The sequence below is a fragment of the Nicotiana tabacum genome, chromosome 9 (assembly GCF_000715075.1).
Source record: "Nicotiana tabacum cultivar K326 chromosome 9, ASM71507v2, whole genome shotgun sequence".
In the NCBI taxonomy this organism is placed as follows: domain Eukaryota; kingdom Viridiplantae; phylum Streptophyta; class Magnoliopsida; order Solanales; family Solanaceae; genus Nicotiana; species Nicotiana tabacum.
Genome location: NC_134088.1, coordinates 24,616,065 through 24,628,105, shown reverse-complemented (window position 1 = coordinate 24,628,105; position 12,041 = coordinate 24,616,065). Strand labels below are relative to the sequence as shown.

The 12,041-nt window shown below is 36.3% G+C and overlaps 1 protein-coding gene across 1 annotated transcript; it reads right to left on the bottom strand.

The window, feature by feature from the left end:
- Positions 1–6,581: 6,581 nt before the first annotated feature.
- On the bottom strand, positions 6,582–11,598 carry LOC107807037 (uncharacterized). Its single transcript, XM_016631317.2, has 7 exons — positions 11,442–11,598; positions 11,145–11,215; positions 10,249–10,368; positions 10,077–10,155; positions 9,766–9,852; positions 8,268–8,330; positions 6,582–7,074 (listed from the first exon to the last, which is right to left on the bottom strand). The coding sequence occupies exons 2-7, from the start codon at positions 11,198–11,200 to the stop codon at positions 6,997–6,999; spliced, it is 483 nt and encodes a 160-aa protein (XP_016486803.1). The 5' UTR covers positions 11,201–11,215; positions 11,442–11,598; the 3' UTR covers positions 6,582–6,996.
- Between the last annotated feature and the right edge of the window lie 443 nt (positions 11,599–12,041).

Below are 12,041 nucleotides of genomic sequence, written 5' to 3'. Positions count from 1 at the left end.
CTTCATTCAATCTCTAGAGATATGTACACGAAAGGATATTTATACACTCTATTCTAACAAGAGTTAACTATTTTAACCGACTAACTGCCTACATAGATTATAACGACTTAATCTTAAGTAGGTCCCACAGCTACAACTTGCACTCTAACTAACTACTCTTCAACATTCCCCCTCAAGTTGATGGCCTGAACAAGTTAGTCCCTTGAATTCTGTGTTGAAGAACTCACAACCATTATCTGTTCTAAGTATTTTAAGAGAAGTAGAGGATATGTTTTGAATCTTAGCAAAGAGTTCTTTAAGAACTACTATAGTGTCAGACTTGGAATGGATCAGAAATATCCAAGTAAATCATCTACAACAGTGACAAAGTATCTCTTGCCATCATAGGTGGGAACTCTTTAGGGGGCCAGAAATCACAATGAAGCAAATCAAAAATAGATTTAGACACAGTAAAACTTAGTTGAAAGGGTAATTTATTTTGTTTTGCCAAGGGACAAATAGTACAATGTTGATGAACATCAGCTTTTAGATGTTTAATAGCTTCATGTTTCTTTATTACTTTTAACCGTGCATGACCTAGTCTCTTGTGCCATAAGCTACTAGAATCAGATACAACAGACATGTGAGCATGACTAGTCTTATTCACATAATATGTACTACTGTTATTAGTTACTTGTTGACTTGAACTTTGACTTGATACCTTCTCATACTTCTCCTGCAACACATAGAGACCATGTTTCTCCCTGCCAATCCCCTTTACCTATCCACTGAAGAGGTCCTGGAAGATGCAGAAGTCACAAAAGAGCATTACCAAATATTTCAGTTCTTTAGTGAATTTGGATACTAAGATAAGATTGAACTTAAACTCAAGAATATATAGCACATTAGATATGTCTTGGTTCTTAAACACAGAAGCCAATTCTCTGTGTGTAACTAAGACTACATTTTTTGTAGGTAAGTGAACTTTGCTCCTGTCTGGTTGTGGTAGTAATTTGTATGCTTTTAACATCTGTAAGCTAGATGCCATATGACTAGAGGCACCTGTTCCACAATCCACTCCCTATCACTATAGATTGACAGTAGGTCTGCTTGTGTACCTGCAGCAACTGCCTTGGTTAAAGATCTTTCATCTGGTCCCTTGTTAAGTATTTAAATGATCTGATGATACTGCTCTGGTGTAAAGAAGGCAGTAGGTACTTGTTCTGGTACTGTTGGCACTGTTATTGAAGTAAAACCTCCTCTAGCTACATGTTGATGTTGTTGTCCATGCTTTCCGGCATTGTTGACTCTACAGGCAGCATCTCATGTGTAAGGTGTCATCCAACCAGCCTGATTTGCATAGGAGTTAGAATTGTCAGTGGTGCCTCCTCTTCTTTTAGACTTGAAGTCTAGTGGATATCCAACCAACTTGTAGAAGTTTTTTTTAGTGTGACCTTTGAGGTAGAAGTACTCACATATCAGCGTACTCTTTTTGAGCATAGGTTTGAAGTTATTACCAGCATGATAGCCTCCTTTATTGCTGAATAAAAATATGCTCTTAACTGACTCAGTGAATTGGGAAACTTGTGCGAAGTTAGCAAGGTTCCTTTGGCTCTCCTGATCTATTATCATTGAATATGCTTTGTTCACAGAGGGAGTGGGATACATCATTATAATCTGACTTCTAGCTTGGCTATAGGATTCATTTAAGCCAATTAAGAATTGCATCAATCTTTGGTACTCAAAGTGCTCCAGGTACCTTTTTTATTCAGGACATGGACAGTTAGGGCATGGCATTATAGCATCAAACTCATCCCAAAAATCCCTCAGCTTAGAAAAATAATTTGTCACAATCATTGTTCCTTGAGTAAATGATGAATCTCCTTGTGCAGGTATTGCACTCTAGCACCATTTACTTTGTCAAACCTTTCTCTCAGATCCTCCCAGACTTTGTGTGCAGTCGAGGCATATACTACACTATTCAACAACCCTGGTCTTACTGCATTCATGATCCAAGATAGAACTACAGCATTCACCTTCTCTGACTATTCATGTAATTCCGGCTCAAACCTAGACTTAGAGAATTGACCATCAACAAATCCTAGTTTGCTTATACCTAGCAGTCCAATTCTCATAGATCTACTCCAAATTGCATAATTTTCAGATCCTGTTAGTTAGAAGTGAAATTAAAGAGCTACCTGGAGTGTCTGTTGGCTGCAGGTATAGAGGATGGTTATGATCAATTGTAGGGAAGGCGTTGATATGGTTGGGAGCAATTGTATTATCAGAGATTTCGGCAGTAGGTCCAACCAACGTAGTGCTGGTTTCATCACCAATCGCCATGGATGATGCAGACAGGCTCAACGAAATCGAACAATTTCACAAATTGCAAAACCCTAGTTTCGATTCAAATCTGAGACAATTCAACTCCGAAATTGAGAGAATTGAGGTGATTGTGGAGAGAAATCGAAGTTGTTAGTGGCCAGCGACTCGTGTCGTAGGCTCTGATACCATGATAACTCCCATAGATGAAAGCTTTAGCTCTGTAAATGAATTAAGTAAGAAGACACAGTAAGCTTAGAGGGAGAATTTCTGAGAAATGAATTTTCTATCTTCTTCATTCAATCTCCAGAGATATATACAAGAAAGAATATTTGTATCCTCTATTCTAACAAGAGTTAACTATTCTAACCGACTAATTACCTACATAGATTATAACGACTTAATCTTAAGTAGGTCCCACATCCACAACTTACACTCTAACTAACAACTCTTCAAAAGTTATGTCGTGAGAGAGAAAGCTACTTACACTTCAGGTGTAAAGAAATGAAACTCAAATTACACTTAATTTAACTTAACAAGCATCTTTCAACAGAATAAAAAAATAAAAAATAAAAACAAGCATCACAACTATAATTACGAAGATAGGTTTGTGAAAAGCACTGCTGGTAAGAAATTATCTCCTCACAAATTTTGGTATACCCGATAATGGCATCAACTCATTTTAGATTTTTGACATCCAAATAATATTAAAATTGTAGAATATCAACGCAAAATAATGATTGATGAAAATGGCGAGAGCCTAATGTAGCTTTTAGCTAAATATCCTCCTACTCGTTCTTCAACCTAAAAGAGATCTTGATGACATCCATTATTTCATGCAACGGGAAGAAAAAGCCAGGTTTAATTTCTACATAGCTGATTTTACACCAACAGGCTAATATTTAGTGTCAATTAAGAATATATTTTTTTTCTTAAATATCTGATAGCTTTTTCATGGTCTTGGATAATGATCGTATAACAATCTTAAGCAGTTTAAAGTTCCAGTTTATTTCAACTCATTTTTTTTAACTTAACTGTGAATTCAATATCAAGTTGATATCCAGCATTCGTCTCTTATTCAATTTGTACCCTCAAGTTAGGATTTTAAGTTATTCATACAAATCTTAAATTTTAGTTTCAATCAAGGTTTAATTACTCAAACAACTGGGGATCTTTCTCGTTATCCAATATTTTTATTTTAGGAATTTTACGAAGTATGATGGGGCTAAGACTCAGGTTAGGACAGTAGGAGGCAACTCTGAGCAGTTTCCAGTTGTAATGGGGTTACACCAAGGTTCTGCGCTCAGTCCGTTCTTATTCGCCCTCGTGATTGACGCGTTAACACACCATATTCAAGGGGAGGTGCCATGGTGCATGCTATTTGCCGATGACATAGTTCTGATTGATGAGTCGCAAGCCGGTGTTAACGAGAGGCTAGAGGTTTGAAGACAGGCTCTTGAATCTAAGGGTTTCAAGTTGAACAGGACGAAGACGGAATACCTGAAGTGTAAATTCAGCGCTGAGCCAGGGAAAGTGGGCGTGGATGTGAGGCTTGAATCACAGGTCATCCCGAGTAGAGGCAGCTTCAAGTACCTTGGTTCGGTTATCCAGGGGGAGGGGAGATCGACGAGGATGTCACACACCGTATTGGGGTAGGATGGATGAAGTGGAGGTTAGCATCTGGAGTCCTGTGTGACAAGAGAGTACCACCAATACTCAAAGGTAAGTTCTATAAAGCGGTGGTTAGACCAGCCATGTTGTATGGGGCTGAGTGTTAGCCCGTTAAGAACTTACATATCCAGAAGATGAAAGTAGCAGAAATGAGGATGTTGAGGTGGATGTGCAGGCACACTAGGATAGATAAGATTAGGAATGATGTTATTCGGGAGAAGGTGCACGTGGCTCCCATTGATGACAAGATGCGGGAAGCGAGACTCAGATGGTTCGGACATGTTCAAAGGAGAAGCCCAAATGCTCCGGTACGGAGTTGTGAGCGGCTGGTTGTGGAGGGCACGAGAAGAGGTAGAGGGTGGCCTAAGAAGTATTGGGGAGAGGTGATCAGACAGGATATGGCGAGGCTCCAGATTTCCGAGGACATGACACTTGATAGGAAGATGTGGAGGTCGAGTATTAGAGTTGTAGGTTAGGATGTAGTTGAGTCTTGACTTACTTTGTACCATTGTGGGACTGGCCACGTAGGGTTTTTGTCTAGGGTAGCTAGTGACAATGTTGTATTTTATTACCTCGCTTTTCAGTACATGTCCTAATTACTAGCTATCGTTTTTGCTTTGTATCTTTCTTTTGCATTTCATGGTGTTCCTATTTTTTCTATGATTGTTGTGGTGATACTAATGTTGTCTCCTCTTGTCGTTTTGTCTTTTTGTTTTCTTGAGCCGAGGGTCTTTCGGAAACAGCCTCTCTACTCCTTTGGGGTCGGGGTAAGGTCTGCGTACACATTACCCTCCCCAGACCTCATTAGTGGGATTCTACTGGGTTGTTGTTGATGTTGTTGTTGTAGGAATTTTACGAAATTGTGAAGTGCCAAAGAGTTTTTTGAAAAGAATGATTTAAGAATTGATAAATAGACTATTTCATTCGTGTCAAATTAAAATCAATAAAGATAAACGCATTGACTCAATAATTTGTTTGAAAAAATGAATCTGTTTCAAAGAAGCTAAAGGTGAATAGGTAAGGATGAATTACCCTTCAATTTCTTCATGTATATTATACTTTTGACTATAAGCATAAGATAATATATAATATACTGTTTAGAAAAGGTGATAGTATCATAATTTTATATAAAGGTTGTCAAAGTCGTATGAAAATAGTGACAAACTAGTTACCTAATTGTCTCCGAGGAAAGTATCGAGCAAGGAATTGAAACAGTTCTGAATGATTTACCTCTTCGATTTTTTCACTCTTCCCAACTAAAATAGGCAGATACGTATTCAACATTTTTACATTACTGGATTCAAATGACCCGTAACTTATGCACTACATTTTCTGCAAGTAGCTAGGCAGGTGCTCTATAGGTATCTTCTTGTAGTCCAAAAATTTAGAAAAAATTGTCATAGTTTTAAGTAGAGTGGTGCATAATTTGGTAAATATCGAATTATCGTATCGAAATTAAAAATTTTAATATTTGGTAGTATTCAATATTTTGATATTTGGTTTAAGTTTTTAAAAAAATTATATTAGGTATGGTATTTAGTATATACAAAAATGATACTGAAATACCGACACCATACCGAAATTTATAATAGGTTATACAATACACATATTATTGATTATAACATGTTAAGTTACATAATACTATTCTTTAGTATGCATGTTGAGGCTGGCAGAAAAGCACATGTACTTCTTTAGGAAAATGGAAGAACAAGGTAGACTGTAGATTTTGACTCTTATTTTCTAGGATGCCAAGCATCTTAACGTAATACTTTTACGGTTTTAAGGTGTTTCTTTTCGTGTATTGAATTGCATTTGTTGGATTAGTCCTTGTTGTATTCTCTAACTTCACCAATTAGCTCTAAGCAAGTAACAAGATATTTTTAAATTATCAATTCATAAGTAACTACGAAAATTTCCCGTAATTTTATTCTTTTATGTACCTTTTTCTCTCTATGGGTTGCTACTTGATGGTTTTGAACAAAAATTTTGTCAATTGTCATGTGAGCTTAGAACGTTTTTATTTTTATGTGTGTGAGTACTTTAATTAAGAATATTACAATCTATGGCTTTATCCACTAGTTAATATTGAGACCGAACAAACCGAAGTTATCATACCGAATAAACTGAAACCGAAAGGAAAAAAGCCGAACCATACTGAATGTAATTATATATGGTATTGGTATTACATTTTAAGAAACTGAATACCGAAAATAACGAATCAAAATGTCTAAATACCGTACCATACGGACCGACGAACACCCTAGTTTTAAGCGAGCATATAACTCTGTCTTTTTCTGCTCTTTCGAAGCTGCTTCTCTCCTTTCTTTCCTGTTTTAGTGTTCTGCTGTACATTTAAATGTGTTAAGCATCGTGGGAGGGCTTAGAACAGGTAAAACCTCTCACTATCATAAAGAGCGTTGAGACCATAACATGATACACGAAATCACTGCTTTCTCTCAACAGTGGCATAAATTAATTCTTACCATAATTTAAATATCAGTGACTTGCGTCAATAAATGATCTAAGCTCTTTTTCACCCTTTATGGTAACATATGTATTTAAGGATAACACATTAATTCAAGAGCTTGAAATAACCAAACACTAGAAAATAAGCTCATCAAAGAAGATTTTATTCGTCATTCCAAGTAGAGCCTAACAAGTTAAGAACATCGAAACTTCTGTCTCTGACGAGCCAACTAATATAGTAATATGAGCTCAGCTTCAAATTTAACTTCTTTATCACATTCTGCCAGCTTGTGTCACAAATGGCTATTACTGTACAAAAGGATTTGGAGAAAGCAAAATTCATGGAAGAATAACAGTGCCTACTTTTCACCCAAAAAGAGGGGAACAAAATATTAAGCTCTGACTTTTGGAGAGGCAAAGGAGATTCTCGTTCTGAAACAGCCTTTTCACTTTCGTGCTCGATAATTTAAAAGAAAGCCAGTGCTAGTAGTCCAAAATGGTAAAATCATATCGTTTTATCTGGAACGAGGAAATACCATGTTGGATACTCCTTAACTTTTAATTGGGATCTGATGTTCGAACTCCATGCCTTTTGAAATACTCACGAAATCCATAAGCACTGAGATCATAGTTGAACTGAAATTATAAGTAATTTAATAATCAGAACCACTTCAAATAGACAAATACAAGACAAGAGGGTCTCAAACACTTCAAAATGAGCTTTGGTGTTGTCAAAGGCTCATTTGAGGCGCGCTTAAGCCCTGAAGCTCAAAAAAGCTCTGGGCATGTGCTTCGCCTCACTTAGGCTGCGCTTCAGTGTAGGTAAGGCACTAAGGTGTGCGCCTCATTGCCTCTTGCACTAGGTAATATTGCAATGAGAATATGCATAGAAATGCAGGACAAGAAAGGCGGCAATTGGATCCATTTGGCAGTGGAGGACTTAGCTGTTCCTGGGCTAAGTTTTGGTTTGTATGGCTAAGGGTGTGGCCTAGTGATCAATAAAGTGGGTTTTGAATCACCAGTGGAGGCAAAAACACTAGATCATTTCTTCCCATATGTCCAAACTTTCGTGGACAAAGTTACCCGTTACATGTGCTGGTAGGAGACAGTAGGTACCCGTGAAATTAGCCGAGGTGTGAGCAAATTGGCCCGGACACCACGGTTGTCAAAAAAAAAATGGTTGCTTGGTTTCTCCTTTACAAGGACCTCATTCACCAAAATATTGAACCTAACAACATTCCCCTATATAAAGGCGGTCATGGGTATCCAGCGGCTCCGTTAATAGGTGAATTTGGAAATGCAATTTTATTTTTTACTTTTTACTTTGTCACTTTTATAGGAGTTGAATATCTGCTAGAATAAATGCAAGAAGTAATTACCATTCACAATAAATAAATAAATAAATAAATGCAAGCAAGGATTTTTTTTTTTTAACTTTTCACTTAGTCACCTTTGTAGAGCTTAAATTTCTGCTATAACTTCAAGTAACTTGATATAACCGCAATGAATCTGATAACAAGTAAAGACATCCATAACAACTCTAGAATGCCAATACCTAGTAATAACTTCCTACGACGAAGAAAAAGAACAAGGCGGACTCTATAAACTATAAGCTAAGGTTTAAGACAGTGCTAACAACTCTGCTCGGTATGTGCTAATAGCTTATGGTAGTCACAATAGCAAACTTTTCAAGAGCACGCACCATCACAAGCTAATGAAACAAATGACAGTAACTATAATTTCATGGTAGACATTGAAAAGATCTAACTTATGATATTATTCTTTAAGAAAAAGTTCAAGGATAAAAGCAATAAATATTTAAAACTTACAGGTAAAACTTTGACAGCGTATTTGGTAATATTAGGATCAGCAACCCTGCCCTGAGCAGCTGCCTGGTAGAGAGCAAATCAGAATCACTCAATTAAAGACAAACGTACAGAACGAAATTGGCGGCTGTGAAGCCACAAATCTAACAAACATCAAAGCGTCGAACATCTGGTATCGACAAACCGTGAGAAATATCAAAGAATGCTGCAGAGACAAATCCAATACACAGATACATAATAGTATAAACTAACGCAGCATTAATTAAAAACAGGGAGACAAAAAGGAAAAGAAGTCATACTCCCATTTCTGGATAATTGAAAAGTCAACCACTTCTACAAGCACTAGTAAACAGTTAAGTATACCCCACATGATCATTGAAAAGTCAACCACTTTTACAAGCAATAGTAAACAGTTAAGTCTACTACAGAAACCTCATGATTAATTCAATCATTTCTTCTATAATACAGACATAAGATGAACCTCTTAATCTTTTGTGCCTGAGAAAACTATGTAACATAAACAGGATAAAGAGAGTAATTTTTTTATGGCCTGAAACAACAGACAAGAGATAAGAGCAAGCAATACAAACTTGCAATTCTCTTTCCAGATTATTAAAGCTATTCTTTGGATAGAACAGAGAGGGAAAAGGGAATATGAGAATAACTCCTGGAACTTCATGGCAATAACCTGCACAGAGAAGGCTGCTTTTAGCTCATCTTATGTTGTCTGTAGCTTGAGTTGGTAGATACAAGATTTTAGTTTTTGGTTGGTTTGTTGTGCTTCAGCTAAGTTATCCATTATCTTGTTATAAGTTCGTAATGAGATGTTAGTGGTACTTCTGAGGTCAAGAACATCATTTTTCTCAGCAGGAAGTAACTTGAGCTTGTCAGGGAGGGATTAGACACAACAAAAGCCGACCTCTTTAAATGCTGCAGAATTCTGCATAACATAAGACATGCTTGCACCTCTTAACATTCTAATAAGTCAAGCCTTCACTGCATGCAGCATAAACAACATATGACAACCTATCATACTTCCACTGCACACAAGTACAGAAGAATAAATCCACTCCCTCTCTTCACCCACAGTATTCGATATAGCCTGATACTATGCTCTATAAGTTACGCAGAACAAGGTCAATCACAAAGTAAATCTAGTAAATTCACCCTATTGTAACAGAGTGTACTTTAGCCATACAAACCTCTCCTTCAACTTGTATTTAGTTCTGAGACGTAAATCCTTCTGCTGCAGTTTGTACCTTTTTTCACAAATTTCTTGTAAGGAATAAGTTTGTTTACAAAAAAATACAGCATCTCCCTTCAGTCATGTAGGCCAAATTTGAGCACTCTCATGAGGAAAGGAACCAAGGTATAATCAGATGAACGCAGTAACTTTCTATCAGATTGTAGAAAATGCATCTTATTCTCTACATCTCTCTATTAAGGCACTCATAAGCCACTTTTAGTATAAACATATAATGCCATGACTCAACAGAAGTACCTGTTCTGGACTATGAAATATCTCTATAAATGGATATTCCTTTTTTTGTCTTGTTATGCAAAACCCAGGGTACTTCGGGCATTCGACCTGAAAAATACAAAATAATAATGAAAACGTGGACAATGTTATGTATAAGCTGGGAAAACATCTTTATGCTATCAGAATTCAAAACAATGAGGCATTTTGCATATCTCCAACAGAGGTAATAAACTCGTAGATGGCCACAGTACAGACGCCTGAAAAGACTTTTTACAGTAAACTAGCATTATATTCTATCTATACTCAAAAGAGAGGTCCATGAAGTGTCTTACACGTAAAAATTTAACATGCGGATAAAACTCAGCTGCAGACTCCTCTAGAACTTTGTCAAGATGTTTGGTGTAGTTACTCCTACAGCATCCAAAAATTTACATGACAGATATTAATGCGAAAAAACTACAGAAGACAGGAGAGCAGGGAAGAGAAATTACAAACTTTTATTACTTGATCGTAAATGCAACAACTACAGGGTAGCCTTGATGAAGAAGTTGGACAAATTCCCGTTCTGAGGTAAAGTGAATTACCCTCGATGCTCCAAGATCCTTAGGATAGCCTGTATAATACCTTCAAATACCAAAGGCAAAGTTAACCCAGCATAAAATAGTATCCAGTTAAAAATAAAGCAAAAGCAGCACGCAAAGGCCCAAACAATTTCTCTCCCTTCACCGCTAACACCGCGCGAGCATGTCACAGCAGCAAAAACTAGCAACATTATGCAGACTACTAGACAAAGAAAAAGTATCCGCCAAAAATTAACCAAGGAATAAGTGAAAGTAAACTCCCTGCCCAACCACATAAAAACGTAAGCATATAATGCACTTCAGGAGCGGATGCACAATATAAATATATACAAATATTAAATTTCGAACCAAGTAGCTTAAACGGCCAGTGGGTTCAGTGGCATCCCGAACTTATAATGTTCAAATCCTGTATTCGCCTCTGATGCACTTATATCACCAATGATATCTGTTGGTTAATTGTCTAAGTTGGAGGTGCTGAAACCATAGTTTCACATCCAATCAATTAAAGATTTATCACCATATTATATGCTGTTGTTCTCACTATTAGTATGCACACTTTTATTAAAATTGAGTTTAAGATGTATGCACCGACAATTTAAAAAATATTTACACAATCAGATCACTTAAAAGGTGATCCCACGTAAATCTCTTGATAAGCATCAACTGGTAAACTAATCTGGTAAAAATGGTAAGTAACATGCTATCACAGGTTAAAATTCTCTGTTAGCATAAAAAATTGTTTACACTGTCAGCATATATAACTTAAATCCATTAAAATTTAAGACATGTACAAAAAGAGAAAGAAAAAAAAAGACTTACTTGCAATTGGAACGAAGGTTGATAAGGAACTTGTTAAAGAATGATTGCTCCTCCATAGCGATATCCAAACCCTAATAGGAAAAAACACCAAAAATATAACAAGTGCATATATTAATTCATCGAGCAAGCAACACTAAGAAAACAAAAAATTAAAATACATTGAATTTATCTTAATTTGATGAATTAGAGACTAATAACTATAATAAGCAATTTAATTGAACATTAAAACTTAAAAACTTTTTGAAATTGTTGTTAGATATAAAGTTCAAGCACAGAGTTAGTGGTCACGGTACTGACGGTGCTTTTGGGTGTAAGAGGCGGCGAAGAAGGTTGTGACGGTGGTACAGGGCGGAGAGTGGCGGACCGGCGAGAGAAGTGACGGCGGCCTAAAGGAGGAGACTAGCTGACGTTACGTTGTAGGAAATGAGTTAGATCCAGGGGTACTTATGTCATTTAGCTTAATCAAAATGTATAGCGGACTAAAAATTTGAAAAAGAAAAATCTGTTATAAAAAAAATCAAATTATGGTGGATGTTTACTCTTCCTCCATGATCTTCTCAAATGTTTAATGACATATTCAATGACATATTTCTATGCTTAATGACATATTCAATGACATATTTTTCTTCACTTTTTATACTTATATAAAGATCTTGTAATAGATAGAAAAATACACACAATTGAAGAAGAAAATCTCTTCCTTCTCTCTATCTCCATTTCTTGTTCATGTTTTACTAAATTACTTTTATTTCATAACAACATGTCTTGTTCATGTTTTACTAAGTTGCTTTTATTTTATAACACGTTATCAGTACGATTTGCTATTTTATCTATACTTCCTACAAGAGATAACAGAATTGTAGACTTAGCTTCGTTGAGGTCTTAACTTTTGTTAGT